The sequence below is a fragment of the Brachionichthys hirsutus genome, unplaced genomic scaffold (assembly GCF_040956055.1).
Source record: "Brachionichthys hirsutus isolate HB-005 unplaced genomic scaffold, CSIRO-AGI_Bhir_v1 contig_468, whole genome shotgun sequence".
Classification (NCBI taxonomy): domain Eukaryota; kingdom Metazoa; phylum Chordata; class Actinopteri; order Lophiiformes; family Brachionichthyidae; genus Brachionichthys; species Brachionichthys hirsutus.
The window spans coordinates 356939-384898 of NW_027180322.1; the positions used below are offsets into that span (position 1 = coordinate 356939).

The window sequence follows — 27960 nt, forward strand, 5'->3', positions numbered from 1 at the left end:
GAAAAACAAAGATGTTTTCTTTTCCTTCCATTTTATTTGAGCCCAGCAGCAAAGAAAGGAGGTGGACTAAGTGCTGGAATAGCAGGGACAAGACATAAAACCTCATCAACCGGCTGTGTTTGGCATCTTCATATTCTCAGATCTCCTTATGGCTTAGATGTTAGATAGATTAATACAGAATTGAGATATGGGGAGTTGGAGCAGACAGTAAATGGCTAAAGACACAAATACACTCTCAGCAAGAGCGCATTAGCTGATGAACATTATTCTATAATGGCATCATTGGAAAAGATGAATCCAGTGATTTTCCCTATTAATGTACTGCAGAAATTAGCCTCAGGGTCCAATGGCAGTGTGTGATAGTGTGGGGACAGTAAAGTATGATGATATGGTGTGTCTGCAATTGCTATACTTGATAAAAATAAATAACAAAATCTGCATTTGACGCAGGATTTCTCTGTGGTGGTTATTTGTGCATGTGAAATGAAGTTGTTATTCTTGTTGCATTACTGTAATGCGTGTCAACACAACAACGGATCAATGTAAAAGCACCTGGTATACTTTTATCCCAGATTAATCTATGCTGATAACTATAACTGCAATCCAAGATAAACTGGGCATGTCCGATACATGTCCGATACTCTAGCAACAATTGTTACCATATGGCAGTTCATGGCTATGGTGATTGATCCCACTTGCTTCTTTAAATAAGTCAGATTTGTAGATATTGAGCTGATCAGGGTGATGAACTCTCAAGATAATTAAACGATTCATTATTGGGCATGCAGGAAACTCCCGGAATTTCCCGGTTGTAGATAGCTTTTTTCACATTTCACAAACCTAGAAATGCCACTGTATTTCCAGTTGTGATTTACCATTCATTTATGATAATATTCCTGTCAAGACCTAATGGTCCAAAAATAATACACTTCCAAAAATGTCATGACTGATACATAAGAAGAACGATTGCCCCTGAGGTTAACGATGCATAAAGTGTGATAGTATAGAGCTTGTTTCCAATTCTAAGCCCTTCTTGGGAATTCATAAATTAGGGGAAATCAATTGAAAATGAACTTTTCAGAAAACCTTGTGAGGTAATTAATCTTCAATGGGAGAACATGTAATTCACAGATAAGCTACCAACTGCTTATTGAAATTGCTTCTAATTTATTCACACCAATCAGTATGTTTCAGCTTCAGCATATGATAAACAACTCTGTGTGTGTGTGTGTGTGTGTGTGTATGTGTGTGTACGTGCGTGAGAAAGAGAATGTGAGTGGATGTGCATGTGTGAACTGGAGACTGGTGTGAGGATGCCAAGCACACCCTCCATCTGTCACTTGCCCTGATTCCATGCTAAAGGTCAGAGGTCACACTTTGAAATCCAGGTCATGATTAATGTAGAGCGATTCGCTGGCAGCTAGCAGACAAATACTGCATCTTAAGGAAGGTGGGAGATTGGATTTGGTCTTTAATGGCTATTCGCTATCAGTTTGCTATGTATTAAATATGGCTTGTAGTACCACTGTCAATAAATTTAATGGTAGTCCAAACTCTTAAGAAGAAGAAAGTAAATCATGTTCTCTCTTTTACATTAATTACATCCAATATTTCCTGTTTATATTGCGGACAAGAACATGAATGAATTAATAATAAATAATAACATGCTATTCTTCATTTGTGCCCTCAAATATATATTTCATTTTTGCAGCAGTAACATTGATAGATTCTATTGCGTGGCATACATGTGTGATGCCGTCTTCATCTACGCTCTCGCCTAAAACATGTGTAAGTAACGTAGATCACCTCGTAGACAAGAAGCATTTTGAGGATGATTTTGTGAATGATGAAGTTTGGTGGAATCAGGGTCTACACACACTGTCCTCAAGCTTTGCCTTCCTCCCTCTCTTGATTTATGTCTCTCATTGCCGAGTCATATTAATTCCATGATAAATAGCACTGGCTGCCAAATAATTCAAGGCTGAAGTGCTGAAGAGGATTAGTAATTCTCAGAATGTGCCTGTGTGTGTGTGTGCACCCACAAACAATAAAGGTGTGTGCATGCAGCATTAGTTGTGTTGTGTGTCTACTGCCACATCCTCTGATGGCACCCACTATTGAATGCTTCACAAATCCGCCCTGTGGGCTGGCAGACGAAGATTTGGACTGAACAACATGGAGGACATTTCCCTGTAATAACAGGGACATTTGTGCCCACTAAGGGTTTTCTAAGGGCCAAATTCATGACTCTTCAATAAGTTACTCATCATTAAAAACCCTGAGCTTCCACTTTGCAGAAAACACGTCAATTCTTGCTACTTCTTAAATAGTGTTGATGTAGATTGCTGAATGTTCAAATTATGAGTGATACAGAACATCAGTGACTTCACTAATTCCCTTTAAACGTGCCTGTTTTTCACTTTGCTTGTTTTTTATGTCTTTGTTAATGCGAGTTCAAGACTAAAAATATGAGATAGCATAAAGATGACAACTGGATTCTCAAACAATGCAGGAGGGCTTTTGCAACTGGTGCTTTCCACAGTTGAAAAACAGCAACGCACAGTGTTGGAGGAAATCTCCCTCTTCCCCTTAATTGCGCTTTGGGAATGAGGTGAGTTTCAGGGAAGAGAAAGCTCGACAGCACCCCACTGGTGCTGGTGGTCAGTCTACATTCCGTGTGATGCATGCAGTAGTGCTGTAGGGCCAGGAAGAGTAGCCTGTGATATTTATCTGCCCAATTAAGGCCAGTGTATCTCCGAAATGCCTGCCAAAACTTCAACCACGACAAATCTGTTTCACAGCTAACCCCACTGTTGAAAGGTGTATTGTATATTAAACCATGCCTGGAGGAGAAGTGAGATAACTTTGGTCTCTGTTTCATTTACATCTCTGTAAACCATCTATTTAGTGTCAAAGAAGTCAGGAACTAACACCACTGTTGGAGGGAAAATGCAAAAATGTTGTTTCCAAAAAAACCTGTGTGTCCACAGTTGAGCCAAAGTTGATATACAAATAAAAGGATTGGATTAAAGAATGAAAAAAAAAAGCTTCCAAAGTGTTGCACATGCACATGTTATTCGTTCAACTATTATAAAGACATTACAAAGTCTAGCAGGATGAATACTTTTGTGTGGGCAATTAATATTTGTAGAGTAATAAAAAAAACACATTTGACTGAAGCAATATCAGGGCTACTTTTCCTTATAAATTACCTCCTCCAAGGAGGTTATGATTTCGCTTGCGTTGGTTTGTCTTTCTGTTTGTTTGCTTGACTTTTAACAAGATAACTCAAACGGTTCTCGACAGATTTTGATGACATTTTCAGGAAATTTTGGGGATCCTCCCGGGAACAGTTGATTAGATTTTGGTGATGATACAGAAGAGATCCTGTATTCCGGATCACTTTGAAATTTTCAGTAACATTGAAGTCAATGGAGCTTCAAAATGTGTTTCTATATATCTTATTATCGAACAATGTTTATGGAATTTGATGCAGTCATGTATGGTGGTGACCTTGATCTCACCACAGAGAAAATTAGCATCTATTGACATTTAGCCAAAGAAGGTGGGGTGTGGTTAATGTTTGGCATTGACTTTAATACTGAACTCCACGTTTGATTACTCACATGGATAAAGCTGATCTCCTTCCACCATTTCAAGTGAAAGTTAAGCTCATTGGCTGCTGTTTCACCTGTTGAAACTTGAACTACTTTTTCATGGCCTCCACAAACCAGTCAAGTCACAGTTTATCCATGTGTGCCAAATATGTTTATGGTTAATAAATAAAAACAGATTAAATAAGATTCAAATAGGGACTATTGTTTTAAAGGCCTTACAGTAGGCTAATAGTGTGTAAACAGGGGCCAAGTTCAACCATTATTTTAGAAACTACTATTAACAATGATTCTGGAATGACATCAACAAAATGGCTGACCTGAAAGTTGCCTTCCATTTCTTTATTCCACTGGCAATGTTTTACAGCCCAACAAATTATTTTATATCTTGTAATTAGACATCTGTGCGTGTTTACTTGTGCAACTATGGCAAGCCGTGTCTCACCAAATACTTATGTCCTGTCAGAAACAGTGAGTGACAATAGAGATGCTTTTATGCAGCTAATTAAACCAATGTCATCCAAAAAGACAGGATGTAGAGAATATGTGGAAAAAGGAAATGATAATTTAAGTGGGACAGCGTCCAAGGAAATTTTCAGGGACTAAGTCTACATGTTCTGCCTTGGAACTACCTCATTTCTGTAATCTGAAGCTCATTTTGACTTACAATTGTAAACAAGCATTTCAAAGTACAGAGAGCACAAACACATCACTCCGCTAGTTGCTGAGTAAAGTGGGTCCAGAATTGTCACACACAGAGAATCAAGCTTTCCATAATGGATGAATATGAAATTATGAAAATTGCGACAGATTAAACTGAGGTGGCTAAACAAAATTTGATAGAGCAAATGTGCAGCAGTGGCATTGCATAGATAAAAATGTGAAGATGACAATGCGAAAGCTTCTTTCCACACATGTTGTAGCTGTTCCTGCTCTGTAGAGAGACGTGAGTGGCTGACCTTTGGCCTCACTCATTGTAATTAACATGGCTAATATCAGCTATTTCCATGATGAGGTCTCACATTCATGCACAAACACACAATCCCCACACACATGTGAATGAAGATGCACACTTATAATGAGGAAGGAAGGTGCTTACAAACACATAAAAGAGGGCATTAATGCATAGCGACTAAAATAGGGATTAAAAAAACATCCCCACAATAACACACACACACAGAAATTACAATGATTAGTCTCTAGCTAAGTCTCAGGAGCCATGAAGGCAAATCCGTTCCTTCAGATGCACTCATTCTCTGTACACATTATATTTAATATCAATGGCAGTCATGTTATTTTAATGCATTATTATTCCCCTGCGACTCTTGGTACTTGATACTCCAGCGGAGGACTGTAACACCAATTTATATCCTCCTCAAAACTCTTAGCTCACATACAATTGTGACGAGCTATTGCTTTAAGGATGTGAAATACCCAAAAGTGGGAAAGCTCAACATCATCATCTCTGTTCCTTAATATTAGATAAAATATGATTAAATTCATGGAGTGTATCGGTGAAAGTAAATTAAATATTGTAGCCATTCCTCCGGTGCCGACTCGCTTGATAAGTGTGGGCAACGGGTTTTCTTTGTAGATCTACTCAAATCCATATTAATGACCAAAGTATTTTCATTACAAACATGATTATGCGTATTTGAAAATGTTAACCCTTTGAAGTACTACATCACAGTGATCATCATCACTGAAGCATCGCAGGAAGACTAACATGAGTTTCTTTTTAAGATAAACTGCATCACATCTACTTTGTGCATTTCATTTCTGCAGTATTATTAGTACCATGCTGGGAACAGGCACTTTGTAATTGCAAAAATGGATTCAAATGGCAATTTGTCAGCAATATTCCTCTGAATGCATTTTTGAGTTCAGTTATGTGCTTTCTCTGCTGAAAGCTGAAAACGCATTACCGATGCCGGTTACCAGTGAAGGGAAGCGTGCCCCTTTCCCCCCGCGCACTGTGACAAGCTATTTTTAGATGAGAGGTGCTGTGCATATATAATACAGTATCACATCTACAATCTTAATTAACAGAGGAAGGAAAAGAATTGTGGCTGCGGAGAAAGACGATCATGTGATGTGCGGAAGGGTGGGTTGGGCATGATACCGATCTCTCATTCCTCTGTATCCTACATCTGATATGGTCAGGATAGACTGTAAATAGGTCAGCACATGCATGCTGGAGATTAGGATATGCAGGCAAAGACTGGGCATCTATTAGAATATTAAATCAGCTGGGCTGATGGGAACTAAGAGTTCTGGTCATGGTTGTTAAGGTTGAGAGTGATGTCACTGATATTGCAGTCTTGCTCACTAGGATGCATCCAGCCCCGGGGCAAAACCCATTCAGTTTAATCTTGCTAAGTCAAGTCTCAAAGGAAGGGTTTAACCGCTCAGCAATTACCTGTGCCAAATGTACCTGGACCCCCTCAGTCATTCAAAAGACCCTGATGACTTTTAACTGGGATTATGTGAGGGACACATTTAGGCACTTAAAAATCTGGAGTTATGCAGTGAGATAAAATATCAGTGGCATTCTGTCTTTGCATGATTGTACACAATTAAGATGGTTTCTTTGTACCTGCTGGTATAACTCACTTACAGTATTATATTATTTAATCACAATCAACATAGGGAGCTTAACATTTTCTTTACACTGTGACACAAGCGAAGGCTGCAGCTTTTTGTTGACGTGACTCAGAGGTTTAATGCCAGTCCCATAATATCTTAAATCCCACAATGTCTAATTTCTTGAGGTGATGCACAACAGTAGAAGAGGGCTAAATGTCACACAGCGATTAAATGATTCTCCCGAGATGAGTATGGAGTCACAGCCATTTCCAGCCTCTAATCCCTGCTGCAGAGACATGTGATTTACGAGTTAGAGCGTGCCGGTAACTAGAGACTCCTGTTGCTGTAAAGCTGTGGTAAACGTTCATGTAAGAAGAAACTCCCATGGGTTTTAATTTTTCATAAAAAAAACAACAACAACCTAGACAATTTCCTGTGTTATAAAAACTTCAGTGGATTCCCCAGATTAGAACCTTAAAAATCCTGATCATGAATATATGGAACAAAATGCTGTTCATATTTCCATCTTCATTATGGTTTTAATGCTGGCCTTCCCTAAATAAAACCAATGTTATCATACTGGCAAGATGTGTACTGGTAAATGGATAGACAAAACCCAATATAAGGCAGCCTGAATGGCATAGATATTTAAGATAAACATAGGATTTGTTTGCAAGATCAGCTGGTCAAGGACCCTGACATCCTAACATGCACCTAAAATGAGTTGAGACCCACAGCACACTCCCATAAATATTCAGTAATCCCTTCTTGCTCCCATTTTCTGTGTTACTCCTCACTGTGCACTGTCTAGCAACAGCAAAAGTGCCAAAAATCAAAAACCATGAAATCCCTTTTACTTCAACTGTAGCATTCATGTTGCAGCATTAATAAATGTTGCATGCCTGGACTGAAAACCCCGGATTAAAGTGGCTGTTTATTTTCCCTTAGCAAGTCTTGCCTTTCATTTCAGCAGATGAAAGAAAGTATGCTCTGAGAAGTTTCTGCAACATGACAGAGCTGCTCCCCTGCTGCATCTCATCGGTAATGAAATCCCTTCTGTTACCCTTGAGTGGGCTTAAGCATGTGTACACAAGTATCGCACAGTGACAGGTAATTATTCACAACACAGAGTTTTTACAAAGTAAATAAAAAAGAGCACAATATGGTGTAAAGTTGCGGAGATGCCGTAACAGTGCGTGCACCCCCCACCACACACACACACAGGCACACACAAACACCGTGGCCATGAATAGAATTTCGAAATTTCACAACGATGTCAATGAACCACATTTTAATTACCTCGAGCAGCCTGTTAGAGACACGACTGCAGGCACCTATCAGCTGGAGTCATTTTGATCTGCCAGCAGCTCACAGATACCGAACACAGCTCTGACTCAACCGCTGCCTCATGACTCACTATGAGCAGATGCACCTGATGCTGTCCTAATACATTTAACAAGTCATACATGTTTCTATACTTTTAATGGTTGCTACTCAATAAATTCATTTGTGAACTTGTATGTTGTAATGTATTATGTAATCACCTTACAATAGTGATCAAATCACTTTTTTTGGTCATATTTTTATGTTTGGGTAAAAGTCAGAGTCCTATTCAGGAATGAATTGGAGCACAGATAGGGTCTGTTCTGGCAAGGGGAGTGCAAGAGTTAATGGACATGTCTGGAGCACAATGAATGAACCATAGGTGCATGTTATAATGTTTCCTGAAAATTTCATCAATATCTGTCCAGAACATTTTGAATTGTCTTGCTAACGGATGGACGCACATGACCTCCATCTCAACAGAGGTAAAAATATAATGCTAGCAAACAGAATTATTTACTTGCATTTATTCACGAGAGCGTTATAGCACAATGATCACCAACAATCAGCATGAGGAGGCTCTCTCTCTCTTTCTCTTTTTCTTTCTCTCTCTCTCTCTCTTTTTCTTTCTCTCTCTCTCTCTCTCTGTCCCATTATTTCCCTGTTGATTCGCTTCTGTGTCTCTGCAGATTGCGCTATTTGAGGAGAGGGAGGCTGTGTAGGTGCAATTAGGGCAAAAAGTTCTATTTACAACCATGAAAAGCCAGCAGACAAACAAAACAAAAACAAACAAGCTAAAAAATCCAATAAAATAAAATTGCAGTAACAGCAGCCAATGTGACAAGAACAAAAATCACACAGCCCTGCTTGACCTGAATACTTTATCTCTCTACTTTAAAAAACTCCATCTGATTCACAATGCATCCAAAACAGGGAAAACAAAGAGCGGAGAGCCGCAGAGAGCGCCACTCGTGCAAAATAGCCTAATTGAAAAATGATCTGATTGCTGTAATTTAAAAGTTTAATAGAACTCATAATGTGTCAAAAATAAGGAGACATTCAACGTTAAATAAAAGCAATCAGTTAAGGAGGTTAAGAGCGCTCATACCAACTGCATTACTAACATTACATAACACTACTTTGCTTTACTTTTGCACAGAAACCTGTTTTAAAGTGTGTCGGATTCAGGGATCCGTGGGCCTTAATCACTATTACTTATTATTACCAACTCAGCTGCAATGTAAAATACTCTCTGTTTTTGTTTACAAGCATCGCCAACGATTTTCTCCACTCGCATCAAGACACTCCTGCTGACAAAAACAATCTACTAATTAGCGTGTTAAGCCGGTTCAACATTATGGCTCCGAGAACATACCTATCAGGAAGGCTGGGCATCACAAAACATATTATACAGCCAACAGCTGGCACATTAGCTTTGGTTTGATTGTGACCATATGGTCAATGGGGTGATGCTGCCATGACCCAAAACAACACTGATATGATTCCAGCTACAAAATGTTGTGCAGGAAGTCAACATCTACAAAATCATGATGATCCTGCAGCATCATGACTGCATGTTAAGCAGCTGAACGCAGTTCACCACGTGAATAACAGCGTAATGTCTCCACAAAATGCCTCGAAAGCAGAGGCAAAGTGACTGAGCTGCAGAAGCCCTGCTCGGTGCCAGCTGAAAGCTATTTATTAGAAGTTACAATGATGCGTAGGTTCTCAGTCATCCAGGTCATCTGGATCAGCCATCTATCAGCAACAGAAAGTGACCAAAAAAAATGTACAAACTTAGATGGATGTAAGTGTGAACGGCACAACATTTTAGTGTAGGGAGTACCGGTGCATGGAGAATAACAGGAACATTTTGACATATCCTAATTAGTTCAGAAGCGGTTCTAACTGGTCCACAACCGATCCACTGATTAAAGTCAGCATGGGGGCCAGCACTGAATGAATCAATCTATTTCAGTTAATGATTGTTTTCTAACACAGTTGCTCTTGACCATTCACAATAAACAAGTGAAAAAAAGAAGAAATGCAAAAGAAGGTTTGTTAAACGGTGGACCGTTCAGGATCGGGACTGTGCCTGCAAAGCACTGTGGTGTCTGACGAGTTAGCAATCGCAATGCATTTATATTTCAGTCCTGTAGACCGCTTGCGTCATCACAAACAGACATCATGTAAGGCAGTATGCATCCAGGGTTTTAATAAATGATGTGTTCAAAGTGGAGAGAAGTGTAATTCTGAGACCTTGATGTGGGTCACAGGCAACCAGCCACGACACCGCTCAGGTTTATATACAGTGCAATAAGATGGATACTGATAGGATAGTATGCATCTTAGAAAATGTAGAACAGCAAAATGGCATTCTGTTTATTCTCTCAATAACGGCTGGACTTATTTTACCAGGTCAGAATGTAAGAAGCAATACACGCATTTATGGTTTTGAGCAAATTAAACACATCGCACATATGATCACACCCCTGAAATATACTACATACACTCATAATGGCTACACCAGCTGGATAACTGCTTACACGTTCCCATTTCTCACAGCTTGCATTCAAACAAAAACAGCGTTTCTGACCCTTAACTGTTCCATTAATACTACGCTGCCTGTGTGAAGGTTTACACATTCCAACAATATGTTATTTTTGAAATTAATCCCAACCACTTAAAAAAGAAAAATACTGTTTGCCTACTATAACATTCCAGTGAATGCTTACCAATCAATGCAGACTATCACAACATATGGTGTAGTAAACAATGGAAACCAAAACATAAGGGGGAAAAAAATGTTTTTTCAAACATTATACTCATATTTATATTTAGATCTAAACATAGCTGAGAGCTTGCATTAGTTTATTAAAGACAGAGCACATGGCACTCGGAAGATGGAATTTCGGTAGAGCTGTTTTCCTAATCCACAGTGTTGAAGAATCAGTATTCAAACTCAGTCACAAATATAATTTCACCATGTAGGAATTGGACAAAGTTTCCAATTACATCTATGTGTCTGGAGCAGTCTATCTAAAATGTCCCCTAAAACCCAACAATGCCTACCAACCATGTTAAACACTGATATCCTCAATATAAAAGCCAATTTGGACAGTCTCTACAGGGTTCAATGGTAATTTTATTTTGTTAAAGGTAGACATTGTCAACTTTAACACCTGATATAAAATCCAGTGACATCCTATGCAAGATTTGAGAAACCTAACAATCACATATCATTTTGTTTCCTGCAGTGACCCCCACCCCCCCACAGAGGATTGATTAAAGCTACGTACAGAGTCTGCCCCAAGTCATTTGAACTGACACACTTCTACCTTTTGTACCACAGCCTCCAGGCTGTGCCTTACACTGTCAATTTATCTCTGCTGAAATTATGTTTTTTGTTCTATTTCATTCCCTTCCACTCCTGAGTAAAAGAGAATAGCATACATTTTTAAGGCACAGATGCCACCAGATACACCTGTGACCATTGAGTGCGTGGACAGCAAACATATTTGGAGTCACTGCGGAAATCATGTTGGCTAAATGGTCTTTGTAATGTGCAACACCGTGGCTGTTAGATAAAAAAACAGCAGCGCTCTAAAATCAAACATGAAAACACAAAGAGAGTAAACACAAAACATCAGAGAACAGAAAACTGAAATCTATCAGGAACTCCATTGCTATTGATTGCTGCTAATTATTAAGCAGTTACACATAAACACTTATAGACACACACACACACATAAATACAAGACCTGTACGCACCTTTTACAATAAGGTTGAGGAGCTTTGGCCGTGGGTTGCGCTCGCTCTGAATTGAGCATGTGTACTGGCCGTCGTCAGTTATGTCCACTTTCTGTATCTGAAGGCTGTATTCGTGTTTGTCTCCAACGCTGGACACGATGGACACACGTGGGTCGCCAGACCACTTGTCATTTCCTGCAAATATGATGCTTGAGCGGTTCAGCCAGGCACCTTTAGAGATCCCATCCAACAGGTAGCACCTACAAGAAGAAAGAAAACTTGCATCTGAGAAAATGTGCACGGTCTGAAAAGAAGCGAGTAAAATAGACGTTACAGTCAGCTTGACGATTTAATACCACTTTAGCCATGACAGGCGTATCCTTAATTTCACTTACTAATGAATCTTTCCCTCTCCAGCAATGTTAGCTGTCAGTGAAAGATTGTGTTTACAAGTTCTCCAAATAAATGAATACAATCAATCACTGTCTTACATTTCATGTATCTCATATAAACTGCATCTCCACTGCCTTATATGGAATATTTGAAGCAAGAACACAGACCAGAGACATGTTTCCAGAAAGTAAGCCAGTGAGGGTGACTCAGTCTGCTGTGGCAGATATCAAACTCTATTTGCCAATATTAGCCAGAACCATTAGTAACAGTGCAAATTGTTGCTCTGTTAATGAATCAACAATGACATTTTGTATTGTATTATTTTAATCTACAATTTAAATATCACGGGTCAATCCAATGGCTAGTTCTGAACTGGCATGTTCAGAACTAGCCATTTAAAAACCAGCGACTTGGAGTCGCTATCATACTTGCGTTTCAATGGCACCAAACCGGATTTGCCTTTCATTTATCTGCAAAGTGACAAGCAGGGCAGCTAAATTGTCTTGCAATGAATAATGACTCTAGCGAGAGAAGGGAAATGATTTAAAGTGAAAAGTTACTCGCAACAAATAAGCGAGAAAATTATTAGTGAATCTCTGATGATTGCAGACAAAACCAGTTGATACTATTCAGGTAGTGTGTTGTTAGATGCAGGTTGTAGGGTGACAATTACCACTACAATCTTATCACAATAATTAAAACATGGATCTGTTTTATTATTTTTATTTTTTCATCACAGCATTGAGTTTAAGTTCAAATGGTTTGATATCCAAGACAAGTATGTAACACTAATACCAGACATATGATGAGTTCCCAGGTCGTTCCTGTTCAGGGGGACAGCAACAGAGTAAGTAGAGATCCTGGTGAAATTTACTTCAGCTATTCTACGCTTCATCTAGAGTGAGATACTATTGGAGTTAGCAGTTAATGTAAGCATCATGAAAACAACACCAACAAGCATGTTGAAATTGATGCACTCAAGGTGACAGCAACTTCTGGTCTGTTTTAAAAGACTGCATGTTTTAAATGGTGACCTTTTAAACCCATGATGTTGAAAGAACATTTTGATTTTGAAAGGGCAATTGTGGGTGTGAAAACAGAGAAATCAATAGCAGCTACACTGGAGAAAACATGATTTATGGTTGCCTTGTTATTCAAGGATGTCATTATGAAAGCCCATCAAAATCTTTCAAATCTAGTGGCCGTTGGATTCAAAAAACATGTTGCATTAAATTTCAAGCCATAAACTGGCACCCGGCAGTGTAAAATTATTAGTCACTAAGGTAACAAGCCACGATGAGCTAAAGCCGTTTCTCTCACAGTCAGATAGTACACTTTAAATTATCTTTCTTTTGGTCATTTCAATATCTTCGTACAAGTAATAGAATTAGAAGATTTAAAATTCTGGGAGCTAAATGTGCATTATTTTAAGGCCATCAATCTACTCTTATATAAAAATAATAATTTCCTAACATGTGCAATGCTTTTAAAGTGAAACAGGAAAGGAGTTAAACTACCCTTGAGCTTCCTCCAGTAAATCTTACCTTAGGGCCAGGAACGCTCCAGCTCAGGTGGTCAGTTAGAGAACAAACTTACAGATCTATGGGTTCTCCAAAGATTGCTTTTGTAGTTTTTATTACTATTCACTCTCCATCGCTCAACACTTGTTTGTTCTAATGCCTCTTGGGCAGCACCCTCTCTAAAGGGAACCCAGCCTGGACCAGGCCTTTGTCCCACACCTCCTTTCCTGACAGACACATTCTTGGCGTAGAGTAAAGAGCTTCGTGGTTAGTGCCAAACTGATTTCCTCGGTGGCTTCAGTGCTGATTCTGGCCGTCTGCATGGCGTGTTGACAACAGCTAAAGAGCCAAACTTGATTGCCTCTGATACTCCTCATCATTGCACCATTTGCCACAGAGTTTGATGTGATTTTGTACGTCTAAACAAGTATAGAAATTATTTGTTAAACAACTGCTCTCTGACACTGGTGTACACTTGGGCCTTATTTCTCATTCCACCCACCTGTCAGCCATGCTCGTGCCTTAGCTTGCTGCTATCATTGACTGGGGCTGTCAGATGATATATGAGCTGGTCTCATCTGCTGCTGACTTCTTTCTATCCACAGGTTGATGTTATATGGACCTGTTCGGCTAACCATCACTGCTCAGGCTTTAAAAATTGTTAAGGTCGCCATACTTCATTACATGAAAGTAATTAGAAGCATATAGGATATCCAATATTTTCAAATGCATTTATTTTTTATAATGGGCAGCATTGTGGCACAGTGGATAGTGCTGCTTCCTCCCAGCAAGAAGGTACTGGGTTTCAAATCCTTTCTGTGAGGAGCTTGTATGTTCTCCCCGTGTCCGCGTGGGTTTTCTCCGGGTTCTCTGGTTTCCTTCTACTTCCAAAAAACATGGTGAATTGATTACTCCAAATTGTCCGCAGTGTATGAGTCAGCAACTCCTGGGACCAACAAAGTGGAAAAAGCGGCTGTAGATGAGATAATTGAGGTCGTTATCTACAAGGCAATGGATGGATAAGAAATATTCGAGTTATCAAAAGTACTTCAAAGTCTGATTTAGACAGACACAGATCTGCTGATTTTAAACACCAGGCGTTTTATTACATAGCATGAAGAAAACAGGGATCTATCCTCGGATCTCTTAGTTGGTTGTTTTGCCAAGTATTATTTGGAAGTTACGATAAAGCCATGTAAGCAACTAGGTCCTTCTTCTGTCACATTCCCTTTGTTCATGCCCTCGACCAGGCATAGCTATACAGAAATAATAACACCTAAGGTGGGCTTTGCTTTCATCAGGCCTCTTCTCAAAAAGCACACCAGGATGCAGACTTCCTGTGGAGTATACAAAGCTACGGTAATTATTCCACAGACCTCAGTGCACCCACTTTGCAGCTTTGACACCTGAAACATGCACTAATTAATACCTTTATTTATCCCTGCTTCTGCAATTGACTGCAGACAAATCAGAGCGTTTTTTTTCCGTGTTTTGGCTGACAAATAACAAAGTTTGATTCAAATCCTGTAATTATGCTCAGTGTGAAAAAAGGGAAGCGATAAGCTGGTATTAAAGCACCTCCCAAAGATTGTAAAAAAAAGATGACAAACCATTAATTAAAATATGGCAGTTAATAAAAGAAACAGATTGCAATCTGTTCAGACAACCCCATTCAAGTTCTTTGATCGAATGCCAGGCTTACCACTGGGGCGTCGTTCTGACCCAGATTGTTTTTTTTTTTGCTTTATAAAACTGTTTTCTAGGTTTCTCAACTGTGAACGTGTAACGGTGAACATGTTTCACGGAAAATAATTTCAAATTCAGCAGAATTATTTCTGCATTTGGCATAAAAAAAGGCTTCTATATGGGTCATACTGTCTGAAACTTCTTGTTATGTAATACTTATGTAACACCCACAGAGAAATGCTCAACTTTAAGCCAAGCAGATGCCATGCAAGATCATTAATCCCTCTGTTTGTCCTGATTCAAGTTACCAAAGATACTGCACAATGTCAGCACTATATCTCCACCTATATAATATAAATTATTAGAAATGTAGGAATGTGATTACTGATTTTTTTGACATTTGAGGGAAAAATAGGGAGACCTTGGAAACTCCAAACAGAAAAGAATTGAACCCTGAACCTTCTTGCTTTGAGGCAACAGCATTACCCACTGTGCCACCCTTTACAAATATATATGTAAATATAAATAGTATTACTTGTGATCACATGAGAGATGCATTGCTTTATACCGAAGGCATTTAATTTGTTAAAATGTGCCAGTAAGGAACATTTACATTTCAGTATGCTAAAGAGAATCACTTTTATCTAAAAGTACCAAAGGTGCTTCTGAAAAAAAGCTGCTATTTCGGCTAGGTTTTTCATAATTACTCTTATGAACTTACAAGTTCTGAGCCGTTTGTGCTTTCAAAAAAGAATATGATTACGACAGGGCTGTAATACAGTCAGAGCACTAAAATCAATACTATTATCTACAATGTACACATTCAAAATTGTTCAGATAGCTTAAAATATGTCAGATCTGGCAGCTTACTGGTCTATAGACTATAGCAGCACAATTAATTTTGAACATACAAGCATTCCGTGACGTTTCCTCTTGCGGGTTTAATTTACACTCCACCCTAAAATAGCTTGATATTTAATGTTAATCAAACCTGCTGTACATTAACCATGTGTATGCAAATGGCCGGAACCCCACAATCCACCCACACACAAATAACAATTATAACAGCACCATATATGTATGTGTCTAAGACTGTAAAGGGCCACATTATCGAACGCACCTCCCAAATTCAGACACAGCTGTGTGTGTATGTGTGTGGTCATGTGTGTCTAACGCTACACTAATTGGCTCATCTCAATCAGCTGTGCTCAGCTCCACGCAAAAGTAAAGGAAGTCACGCTTTAATGGTGACTGATTTGTGTACTCTGATGACAAAAATGCAGGCTATCCTCAGAGAGGCTTGGCATAAAACTATGAGCAGCCCCGTGTAACGTGCATGAGCGTAGCAACATACAAGAACATTACAGTGAGTTAGAAAATCTAACTTCTTGCTTTCACCTAAAACATTTCATCTAATTTTGGATTTTGGCACTGAGATGGTTTATAGTCCAACCGCCACAAGAACACCCTCCTACCTCCTGCAGTATACCGACCATGTGATTGCAAAGGATGCGGTCCTTTTTAAAGTGCATATTCTGGAGTGATTCAATATTTTTTCAGCTTTTTGTTTGGATGACATAATGAATGTTTCACTACTAATATTGGGTTAAGTCTTGGACTTAAATGTGGGGCACATGGGTTGACAAAAATAAAATAAAAAGGGAGCTGAAAAGACGCTTCCTAGTAATGACTACAAGCTTCATTGAACCGCTGCAGGTCACTTGATTTCTCCTGTATTGTTGAATCAGCATTATAAACAGTGCTGTAACGCTCTTACATTAGAAGGGCGGGTCATCTTGAATGTCTCATTATTGTTATTTACCTCACTTCTGCTTCACTGGAATGTTTTATGTTTAAGCAATCTGACAGCCACAATTTGAAGTGTCTCTCATTGTCAGCTCACACGTTTAAATCAGTGTATCAGGCACACAATTCTTCGATTCCATACAAGCTTCCATAGCAAGAGTACAACCAGCACATATTTTCTTAAGTTTCTTTGTAAACATTATGGAATACAATCACAATTACATCAATTTCTCAATAAGATCTTCAGAGTTTTGCAGCTCTTTCCCACAATAATCATGATGCCACTCATTCTAAAACCTGAGCATTTCTGGAAATTGCATTAAACCTAAACTTTGATTGCATCAAAGGTATGAATGATTTTAAGTATAATTATGAGGATGGTAGCCTTTGTGAATATTTTAAACTTTGAAATGTTCTAATGCAGGCATGGGCAAACTACGGCCCGGGGGCCATGTGCGGCCCCTTGGGCTTTCTAATCCGGCCCGCCAAACTTGTCCAAATTCTATCATAAAATGTTATTATAATTAAACCCCATTCATTTTACCTTTTTAAGATTAGCTTTTTATTGTCATTATATGTTTTACACCACAAACACAACGAAATTCCATTTTCTCCCTGTAATGCTACCTGTAAAAGGCCAAATCCTTTCATGTAATGACTTTTACATGCCATTTATATTAGTTCACACAAAATTTAGAACCCATTGTGGCCCGCGAGTCAAAAAGTTTGCCCACCCCTGTTCTAATGTATCGCATCAATACGCAGTGAAGTGTTGAAAAACTGTGAAATGTGGGTTATAATGAGTTGTAATGACTTCTGTGCTCTCCTTTTCCTGGTTTGTGTGTGTGCGTGTGTGTCAGGGCGTGCCTCATCCTGGTGGCTTCACACCTGACTCCCGTCTATAATCAGGATCTGCAATATTTAACCGGGGTCTCGACCTCCACTCATCACCAGATCACACTGCAGTCTCCAGTGGTTGTAGCTACGCTCAGGCTCAATTAAGATATTCCAATGTTTATTTAATTCCTATGACTCATTCATTTCTCGTGTGCTGCAGCTCAGTGAACGCCAGTCTGCCAGCCTTCTCCACCCACGTGCTCCGATCAGCCCAGCCGCTCTGACTGGCCAGGCTCTGCCTCAGGATGCTCTGGGCCCATAACTCATTCAAACCTGCACAGCCTCTGCCTGGGATGACCTGAAATGCTTTGTCTATCCCCTCCAGTCTTTTACAATAGTGTTTGGATCCTGTATAAAAACTAAACCTTAACAACGGTTATGAATTAAGTGAATAATTCACTTTTGCTTTTTTGTGACGCACTTAGTATTAGCGCTTGTTATGTCTTTCCTTCTGTTGGCACATTTTTTGCCAAACTATTCCATATTGCAAATCCCTGCTGCTCAGACTTAATGATTGGAAACAATGCTAGACGTCAGACCTGATAATCTGTCAGTGATCAGATCAAATCTGTAAGAGTTAAGACAAAAACACTCTATCAAAAAAAAGCACATCACCACAGTGCAAATCGTGCTTCAAACACTGAGAGGACCACCTTGGATATTTCATTCTCCAGTCTAGCATAAACTTAAATCGGAAAATTAGTGGTGCTTGATATTCCATTGAAACATCTGCTCAAAGCAAAGCTTTTGTCCTCATGTTTATAGCAGCACCCACTTAATCAGCTTGAAGAAAATAAGCAATTTCAAGAGTGAAAAGTAAGTGTGTGATTCAGCAAAGAAATCTTTGATCGCACAATCAGCGGATAATGATTCATTCCATTTTAGCCATTCCGCGCGCAAAGAGAGATATGCTGTGACGGCTGTACCTCCATGGTGCGCTCTACAACCTTTACGACTCGCTGCCCTCAACAGAGCTCAACTGTCCAATAAATCCTCGAATGAGAAAACACATTTCACACTGACTGACTGGATGTCGAAGCACTATTGAAAGGAGGCTATGAGTGACTGGTGTGTGAAAAGTCAAAGTCCTTCTGCTGTCAAGCTTTCTTTTTAGATTGCTGAGTTACTTCTGATTTCAGTCACATCACATCAAAGTGAGCAGAAATGATAGGGGGGGGGGGGGGCGTGACTGTACATTTGTCAGAGCAATAGACAAATCGTTTTTATTACAGATTACTTTGTCAATTGTTTTCTTCGTTCCTCTGCATGTAGCCTGTAAACAGTCAAAAATAGTGAAGGATGCCCAAAGCATTTTTTTCAAGGCATGGATTCGTCTGTCAACGGTCAGAAGGCCAAATATAATCTGTTTACTGTGATGGAAGACAAACCAGTTATTCAGAGGATGAAACCGATCAATACCATGATATTTGATTGTAAAGATCATTATTTTATGTCAATGAGTCAGTAAAGTAATATGGAAAGCCTTACAGCAACCACAGAGAGGTTCACCACTTTGTGAAAATGCATGTGTCTCAGCATGCAGTAGCAAAAACGTCTTAAGATCTTCAGTCCATAATGTCCTCAAAAGATCAAGGTTGAATCTCTGTATGAAACGGGTGAGAACAAAAACAACCGCTGAATGCTGGTGATTTTTACCTCGGGTGACACGGCATCAAAACGTTGGTCTTAGTGTCATGGCATGTGTGACTTGCATACAGGTCTGTGAAAGCACCGCTGATGCTGCCAAACACAACTTGCTCTGCGACAGCCCTGCTTGAACAATACAATTATTTAATTTTGTTTGTATTGACATTTTACTGTGTCCCAGTATTTTTGGGATCAGGTTGTGTTTACCTTCATCTACCCCTTTTCCAATGTGCACTGCTGCACCTGTGTGTGTGTGTGTGTGTGTGTGTGTGTGTGTGGTATTGTCTCCGTGTCCCTGCATATAGTACGGCCACGTATTTGAGTCTGCTCACTGGGGGGTTGGTTCTGGTTGCGGTGTTGAGTTGTTGCAAAGAACAAGAGAATAAGGATGTGCTGTAGTGCCGTTCAGCCAAGATACAGAGCACCAGGCTCTTAATCCCTAAAATAATCCTGTTGACTGTGGCTACTGGGACACATCTGAAACCTTCCAGCTATAATCCACGCAGACCCAATGTTGAAATCAACACCTAACAGTACATACAGAAAGAACTGTCTAAAACCGTCTCACAGCGATGACAACTCCAGCATGTTGATTTATTCTCATTTTATTCATGTCAGTATAAATTTCAACATACAGAGGCGGAGCCAGGGACTCGGGGGAGCGGCAAGAAATCGTCTGACCTCTGACTTCATAAAAAAATCTTTGTTGTTGCCAAAACAATTATGGAAACAATCCCAGTGCAACATCGACTTGTTCCCCTGAGCTTTGGGTCCCCTTAAGGCGCAGATGCCCTCTTCCAGGCCACTGCATAGAAATGAAGCTGCTCATGCTCGCATAGCTTTGGTTGAAACGCATAAGAGCTGCCGGGTGAAGGCCATCAGCAAGACGCACCTATGAGAAAGTCGCCTTTGATGATTGTCTTCATAACAATACTGAAATAAGTTTGTCCACATTCCCTTCTTCTGTCCCTCGCAAGATTTCACCTGCCGTTTGTCTCATTTTGGAGCACAAGCCAACATCAGAACTAATTTGTGTACAGAAAATCTTTCAACATGAGTCATCTCTGGATTAGTTCACATGATTGATTCTTTTTTTTTTTTCATGAACTGACATTGACTGAATAAACTTGACTTCTAAGTGAATCTAAATGAATGGGCCTTAGAAAATTAGCGGTTGAATAAAAGCTGAGCGTTGGATGAATCCTGAGTGAATAAAGGATGCCTCTGCTGAGGCATGTTGGACCAGCACTTTTCCACAGACAATTGATGCTTATGAATGTGTGAATGAGCTTTGTGTAATACATTCCCGTCAAAACTGAGCCACCGCACACGCAGATGCTGTTAAATATCAAAATCCAGCAACAAAAAAGATGATCTTATTCACTACAACTGTTAAACTTCTATGACAACACCATCAGCACTCAATGTCATCAACAGGAGACACAACCAATATTACTTTAGATAACCATATTTAGAATTACAGGATTAATCACAGGAGTCACAGGATTAATATTTTTAAACGGATGCAATCATAAGCCAGAAACAACCAGCCTGCAAAGATTTACAGGTAAGCATTTCTGATAAGAACCTCTGATAGCTGAGACTCACTGTGACGAGCACTTCAGAGGATGAATGACTGTACCTTTCTTTCACGAAACGGAATGGAAATGACGTCATCTATTTTAGTTTGCTCTGGGCTTCATGCACTCCAAAGATTGTGCCATTTGCCTTCTATGACAACACAATACGCTTCATCGTACCGAACATATTTAATTTCAGAAGGGAAATTATAAAGCTTTTTTTGTTTTGTTTCCTCTTGCTGACTAGAAAATAAAGGAAGGCATGTTTTCAGGAAATGGAAGTAGTTACTTTTGTTACTGTTATTAACAGGATTGCTTTTAACATCGTCTCACAAATTCCTGGTGGCTGACAGTAGAAAAACCACGAGGTGCACTGCTCTTTTGACTTTAGGTATCTGTCAGTACTTGCGGATGCAGAGAACACCGACTCTGTCCTTCAAAACTGATGGCTCAACACTACAAACTACACCACCGTCCTGCAGTTCCAGCTTAAACGCGGACTGACAACTGACTTTGTGTCATGCTTTGCAAATAAACAGCGAGAAGCCAGTAATGACTCTCTGTCGTTAGACATTTTCCATAGATACATGTCTGTGTAATTCACCCCTTATGTAAAAAAAGGAGGGAAGCTAAATGGAAAGAGCTACGAAGAAGATAAGTATATAAATTAGGGAGATAACTGAATTTCTGCAGCGTATTAAAGACCAAGAGATCAAACTGTGGGAAGCTGTGGGTGGTTGACGTAACCCTGACAAGCACACATGAAGATCAGAGTATTAAAATATTACCCGGGCCCTGGGAGTCTGTTAATTAGAGTTCATTTGATTTTCTATATGCTATAATGTATAGACAGAAAACAGTATGCAAAAAAACTGCATGCATTTTGTCTCTAGAGGAAAATAGCCATCCATATTTAATTCCATTTATCAGATATTTTCCTTCTTAATTAAGCTGTTGATTATTTTCTCACTTAATTCATTGATCGTTGGCATATAAAATGTAAGTAAATTCTAAATAAGATAATTATGTATTCTCTAAAGCCAGTTGTCAAATCCCAAGATTAAACCTGAATTCATTTCCTGTCAATTGATTAATGGACAAACACACGAATCCTGCATCCAGGTGTACATTATTTAATGCACAAGAGAGCAGCGTGAAGTTCCCACCATTATCACTGTGGCATGTTACCATTTACATAGGAAATATTTTGTCTCAATATTAATACTAAATCATAAAAGCTAGTAAACTACTGCTACTAATAGTACTACTACTGTTTTTTCGGCTTGACCCATGAGGGGTCGCCACAGCAAATCATCCTTTTCCACTTCACCCTTTCCTTTGCATCGTTCTCCCCAAAACCAGCCACTCATGTCCTCTCTCACTACGTCCATGTATCTTCTCCTGGGTCGAGCTCTAGCCCGGTTCCCTGGCAGTTCCATCCTCAGCATCCTTCTACCGATATAGTCCCTGTCTCTCCTCTGGACATGTCCAAACCATTGACGTCTGCTCTGACATCATCTCCAAAACGTCTACCCTTCACTGTCCCTTGTATTGTCTCATTTCTAATCCTATCCAACCTGGTCACTCCCAAGGACAGCCTCAGCATCTTCATCTCCTCAAATTCTAGCTCTGCATCCTGCCTTTTCCTCAGAGCCACTGTCTCTGAGCCGTCCATCATGGCTGGCCTCACCACTGTTTTGTAGACCTTTCCTTTCATCTTTGCTGACACTCTCCTATCACAGAGCACACCTGATACTTTCCTCCACCCGTTCAAGCCTGCCTGCACACGATTCTTCTCTTCCTTTCCACATTCTCTCTATCACTCTGCACTGTTGACCCGAGGTACCTGAAGTCCTCTACCTTCTTTACGTCTATTCCTTGTAACCTCACTGTTCCGCCTGGGACCTTCTCATTTACACACATGTACTCTGTCTTACTCCTGCTCACCTTCATTCCGCTCTACACGTTTCTAAATTCTCCTCTACCTGCTCCCTGCAGATCACAATGTCAGAGACAACAGCTCAGCTCGGACATCTGCCCCCGTCACCAATTTGTACCCAAGCCCACCTGATCCCATCATCCCACCCATCCTCCATCATCCTTTCTCCGTCCCTCCTTCTTCTTCACTCCCTGGCTTGCCATTTCAAACACAAACATGTATTTACATATACAGTGCGTACTGTGGCACAAACACACGTTCACACAGCCTTGTTATGTTCCTCTCTCTATAATAACAGCACAGTTTCTCATCAGTTATGACTTACAGCTGCACTGCACAGCACAAGAAGTAGGTTAACGAGCTGTGGCATTTTAAAAGTGTGATGCTCTAAGGAGGGAATGCATTGACGTCGTTTTCCCACTGGACCGCGCCCCCTCTCTGTCTCCAAAACCCTGCAACATGCAAATGTGAAGCTAATTATTATGTTGTTAGATTATAGGTAGACAGACAGTGATTCTTACAATGCACCAAAGAAACAGGCATTTATCTAGATATGATTTCAGACAGGATTTAAAGTAACTGATAAATATTCTGATTGAACATGGACTCTTTTTTACTACTTGGAGACACGCATTAGCGTACAACAGTATTGTTGTTTGCCCTGAGAGGATGTTATTTTTTGGAATTAAAATGGACTTTTTTACCAAATGCAATGAGCTCCTTGATGATTTGTTGATCACAGATCCTCGATCACAGATCCCTATTTCAACATCTGGAATACAGCTGTGTGCAACAATTGCAACAATCCATTTACTTTACTTTTTTTTAGGTTTTGAGAATGTGCAGAAAGCTAGTTCTGATTACCTAATAATAATAAATGAGCTCTGTCAATTTACACAACAGCTCTCCGCTCATTTCAAATGTGTTTATAGCATTTTTTGTGACATTCAAGATGAACAGTAAAACTGCCAAGTGTTCTGTCTCTCTGCGGGGCATAACCACATCGATGCCGTCTAATAAAAGACCACAGCCAAAGCCTCTGCTGATGTTGGAAGGGAATATAGTTAATAAGAGACTATTAGCTTCGCGTGTAAGTGAAAAGATAATGAGAAATAAATATGTGAATATCTTTTTCATGTTAGCTGCTGTTCTTTATTGTCATTTTGTGTGTGTGTGTGTGTGGTTTCTTCCATCGATATGTGAAGAGTATGGCAGGCACACTGTTTAGCACACCTCCTACCACCCAGGCGACAGGTCAGTCCTGGCAGTGTGCCGAGAAGAGCAAGAGAAGTGAAGTCAGAAGGACAGGCCAAGGCCGAACGCGGCTCAGAGTCACTGCTGACCTGACTGATTAAAGATGAATCAGTCAAGCCAGCAACCAAACATGTTAGTGAACGGTCTACGAAGACCTGAGGTGATCGAGGGCTCTTTTTTGGTGACAATCATTTCACCACACAACTGTAATGTTCTGATGTTCATTTACTAAAAATGTAACAGTAAGAATAAGCAAATATTTACTTGAAAACAATCACAGTTTTTCTTTTTTTAAATACGCTGACAAACACTTGGAGGGCAGAAAGAATGTTGATATGAGTTTGGTCCATCAGGGTAATTATGTTTTCATCTTTGCACTATGTCAGCGTGACCTGGATCATGCTGACCTAAATACTGCCCGTGTTTGGTCATACGAACATTATAACCAATGCTCAAGTGCAGACCCTGAGCTGAATGATGTCTGCTGTCTGTTTTTAGATCACTCGATCATTTAATAGTGTGTGTCTGTGTTATCTGAAAGTAAATTAGTATTTTCCCAATGACTGCTAAATTCTAGTTAGAAAGTTGAAAGAAAGAAAAGTTAGAAAATTCATTTAAATACAAAGTTGTATTGGAAACTATTTGGGTTTAAATTTGGTGAGGAAGGAACCCATAAACAAGAACAAAATAAATGCAACCTGAAAACATAACTGTAGTGCGGTTCAGAAATATTTTCAATCAAATATATATGGATATTCCTACAAGTTAAAAGTAGAAATTTATGCTATTATATTACCAGTGGCTTAAAACTGTCAAATGACAACAAGCATCAGATGGAGGGCCGCCCTCTCTGGGTGGATGTATCTGAAGAAAGATGATCCTGCGTGCCCAGCATCACCACACACTACCACAGTCAACCAACATATTTTCTCTATTGTAGAAAAATAAATTCAAGAAAGAATAACTCAGGGGCATCTCTGGTTTATATGTGTCAAAATGAAATGAATGCAAAATCGTACAGTGTCAGATCTGTAAAATCAAGGTTTCTGTTCCACAATGTTGACACTGACATCACTCCTTGTTGACATGGCTCAGATTACCTGAACACTGATGCATAAAAGATAACTGTGTGAATATTAGCACAAGTGTCACGGTGTGTCAAGTCTCCACTGTCAGCATGACATGGAAATTGCCACACTTTTAAGTTCCTCTCCCACAAACACTGAGGGTAACAAGGGATGTTTATTATTGCTTTCCTGCAGGGCTTTATCCACCCTTGTTGATGTGCTCTGTCCATGGCAAAAATGGACAATCCTTCATTGTCAGAGGACATTGGAAGCCCTGCATGGCGCGATAGGTGCGACCACATTAATCATCCTGACAAAGGGAAATAAGCAATTGCTACAGCACTTAACTGCTTTCACTCATCTGCAAATATTGGAATAAATACTTTGAGGAAAGGAGAGGCTCCGATGGACCCAGTCAGATTTTAAATGCCCTATTTGTGCTTCTCTCTCATGCTGTTACAAACATGCATGCAGTACAAATTCAGTTCCATCTTTTAGTCTATAGATTGCGTGAAATAACTGGTTTAACACTATTGGCAGTTTCAGCATCCTGATTGCACTATAAATAAGAAGCCAACCCCTTACTGAGCTGTGGTACATCGACCCAAGGTGTTTGAGGAAATGTTTGCACCGGGTCACATGAGTCTACTCTCTGATCAATCGGCATCCAGTTTGTATATGTAGACATAATCAAATTGCCGTTTTTGTATGGGAGGAGCCAGAAGAATGTTCAATGGAAACACGCACGTAATGAATTCTTCGTCCTGTCTTGCTTTCAGAGTATTTGTGTAGGAATAGGCCGAAAAAGTCAATTCAATTGAGTTGCAAATGCTTTAATGACTTTAAGACTCCATAGGAATACAATAGTGAGAAAAAAAATTCTTATTACAGCCAATTAAAAATTTGAATAGGCCACCAGAGTGTCGTGGGTTGACTTAAGGACACAGCGAAAAGAGTCAGCAAACTGATGATATCCAACAAGGGACACAGCATGGCTTACAAAGGCACATATTTTCCTCACTCTCCCCTGGCTTAAAGTCTGTTGCTGAAGTGATGATCAGCAGGATAAAAAAAAACACTTCTACAGGAGTATGGACATTGATAAACAGTTTAATCGAGGTCTAACAATCGAAAAGCTCTGCCTGGTGCGTGCAAGGCAAGCTGAACCATACAATTTGAGATAAATGCACACAGTTCATTCAAAATGGTGGCACAGTGGGCAGCATTGTTGTCTCGTAGGGAAAAGCTCCTGCATTCAAATCTGCCTGCAGATCTGGAATGCTTCTATGTGAAGTTTACATGCTCTTCTTCCTGTGCCAGAAAGTAGAAAGTAGAAAGTAAATGCATGTCTTTGTCTTTCTGTATGCAACCCTGCTGACCCCCCCCCCCCCCCCCCCCCCTGCTCTGCCACTGCCAGCTGGAACAGGCTGCAACCTCGCACGGGATTAGATGCACCAGAAAATCAATGACGAAAAGAAGACAGTTTTGCCTCATTGTTTTGTCAAGATTTTCTTCTTGTTTACTCTCAAATTTAAATACTCCAAATGCACAACGTGTAACTTTTAACACAATTAGCAGGTGACAGATTGAAACGAATAAGAAGTCAGTATTTCAGTAAGAAAGTTAGTGGTGTGCAGGGTTAGGGTTAGTGCAGCATTTAATCTTAAAGCACAAAAGCTCCCACCCATGAGACGACATCCAAGCAAATTCACTAGGTTCCTTCTGTTTTTTCTTTGTTTGTTTTCTACAATTTGATGGAAAGTTATTTATACAACAGGCAACAGTGGGTTTTATTTAACGGTAACCCGACAAATATTAAATCACTATGATTTGCAAAGCAACAGCATTGGCACTCATTTCATATTTACATGCAATATGGCATGTATGTAGTAAACAGAGTTGTAACTGATAAGTTAAGGGGTGGGACGCTGACACCGGCGTAGACGAGGCGGTCGCGGTAGTCTCGTCTACAAGAATATGAATGTATGATAATAAGCGGGAAAAAAAACCAAGGGTCCCCAGCAAGCTCAAAGGATAGATCATTTTGTAATGGGTAAATATTTAGCAGGTTAAAGAGGAAAAGCTGTTGGGTCACACTTGACGGAACACAATTAAAGCCAACGCATATGAATAATATGGTATGATAAAACAATTTGCTGAACAAAAGGTCAACGTATCTCTTAATGGTAATATCTCCATCACTCTGCATGTTATCTACCTTTAATGTATAGGCTATGTCAAACTGGAGACAACTACCTCTACATTTAACGGAGATTACTCTTCAGATCTATTTTGAGAATACATTAGTTCAGTTAAGTTTATGCATGAGATTCGGCCTTTGAAGCTGGATTACGCTCGGCTGCTCATGTTCAGAAGTAGCATTGTTCAGTTGTAGACACTTTTCCTTCCAAGCCTCCTTTTTGCTCCTGTTATTTTTCAGTAAGTGACGCATGTGATCTGCTGCTAATATGACATTTAAATGTCTTGTCCTTTTATCTAAGGTGGACTGCAGGAAGAACAGTAGGAACTATGGTAATAATTTTAGGTCACAGCATCACATTTCAGCCAAACTGTAAGACACTCACATTTTCATCTTTGTTCACTCACAATAAGTGTTTGATCATGTAATGAAACATTTCTTTATTTAGTATTATTTGAACTAAAATATCTCCACAGGTATACCTTGATATATCCAACTCTGCAAACTGATAAAAAGCATAAAGCTAAATATTCTGTCTGGCTTTTATGTCTCTCAATGATGCTTCATTTTTATCTGAGTAACTTTCCCGAACTTTATATATTAAAGATGAAAAAAATACTTCCACACTCACTTTAATAACACTGTACATTCTTTTTTTTTTAATGTGTAAAAGGGTTTACAAGTTATCCACTGGATAT

At 39.6% G+C, this 27960-nt stretch overlaps 1 protein-coding gene across 1 annotated transcript in view; it reads right to left on the reverse strand.

The window, feature by feature from the left end:
• Positions 1 to 27960, reverse strand: part of LOC137912704 (neuronal growth regulator 1-like) — a 102610-nt gene that overhangs the window by 55482 nt on the left and 19168 nt on the right. Inside the window, exon 2 of the mRNA XM_068756838.1 lies at positions 11295 to 11533. Coding sequence (XP_068612939.1) covers positions 11295 to 11533 — 239 coding nt within the window. The remainder of the gene's footprint in view (positions 1 to 11294; positions 11534 to 27960) is intronic.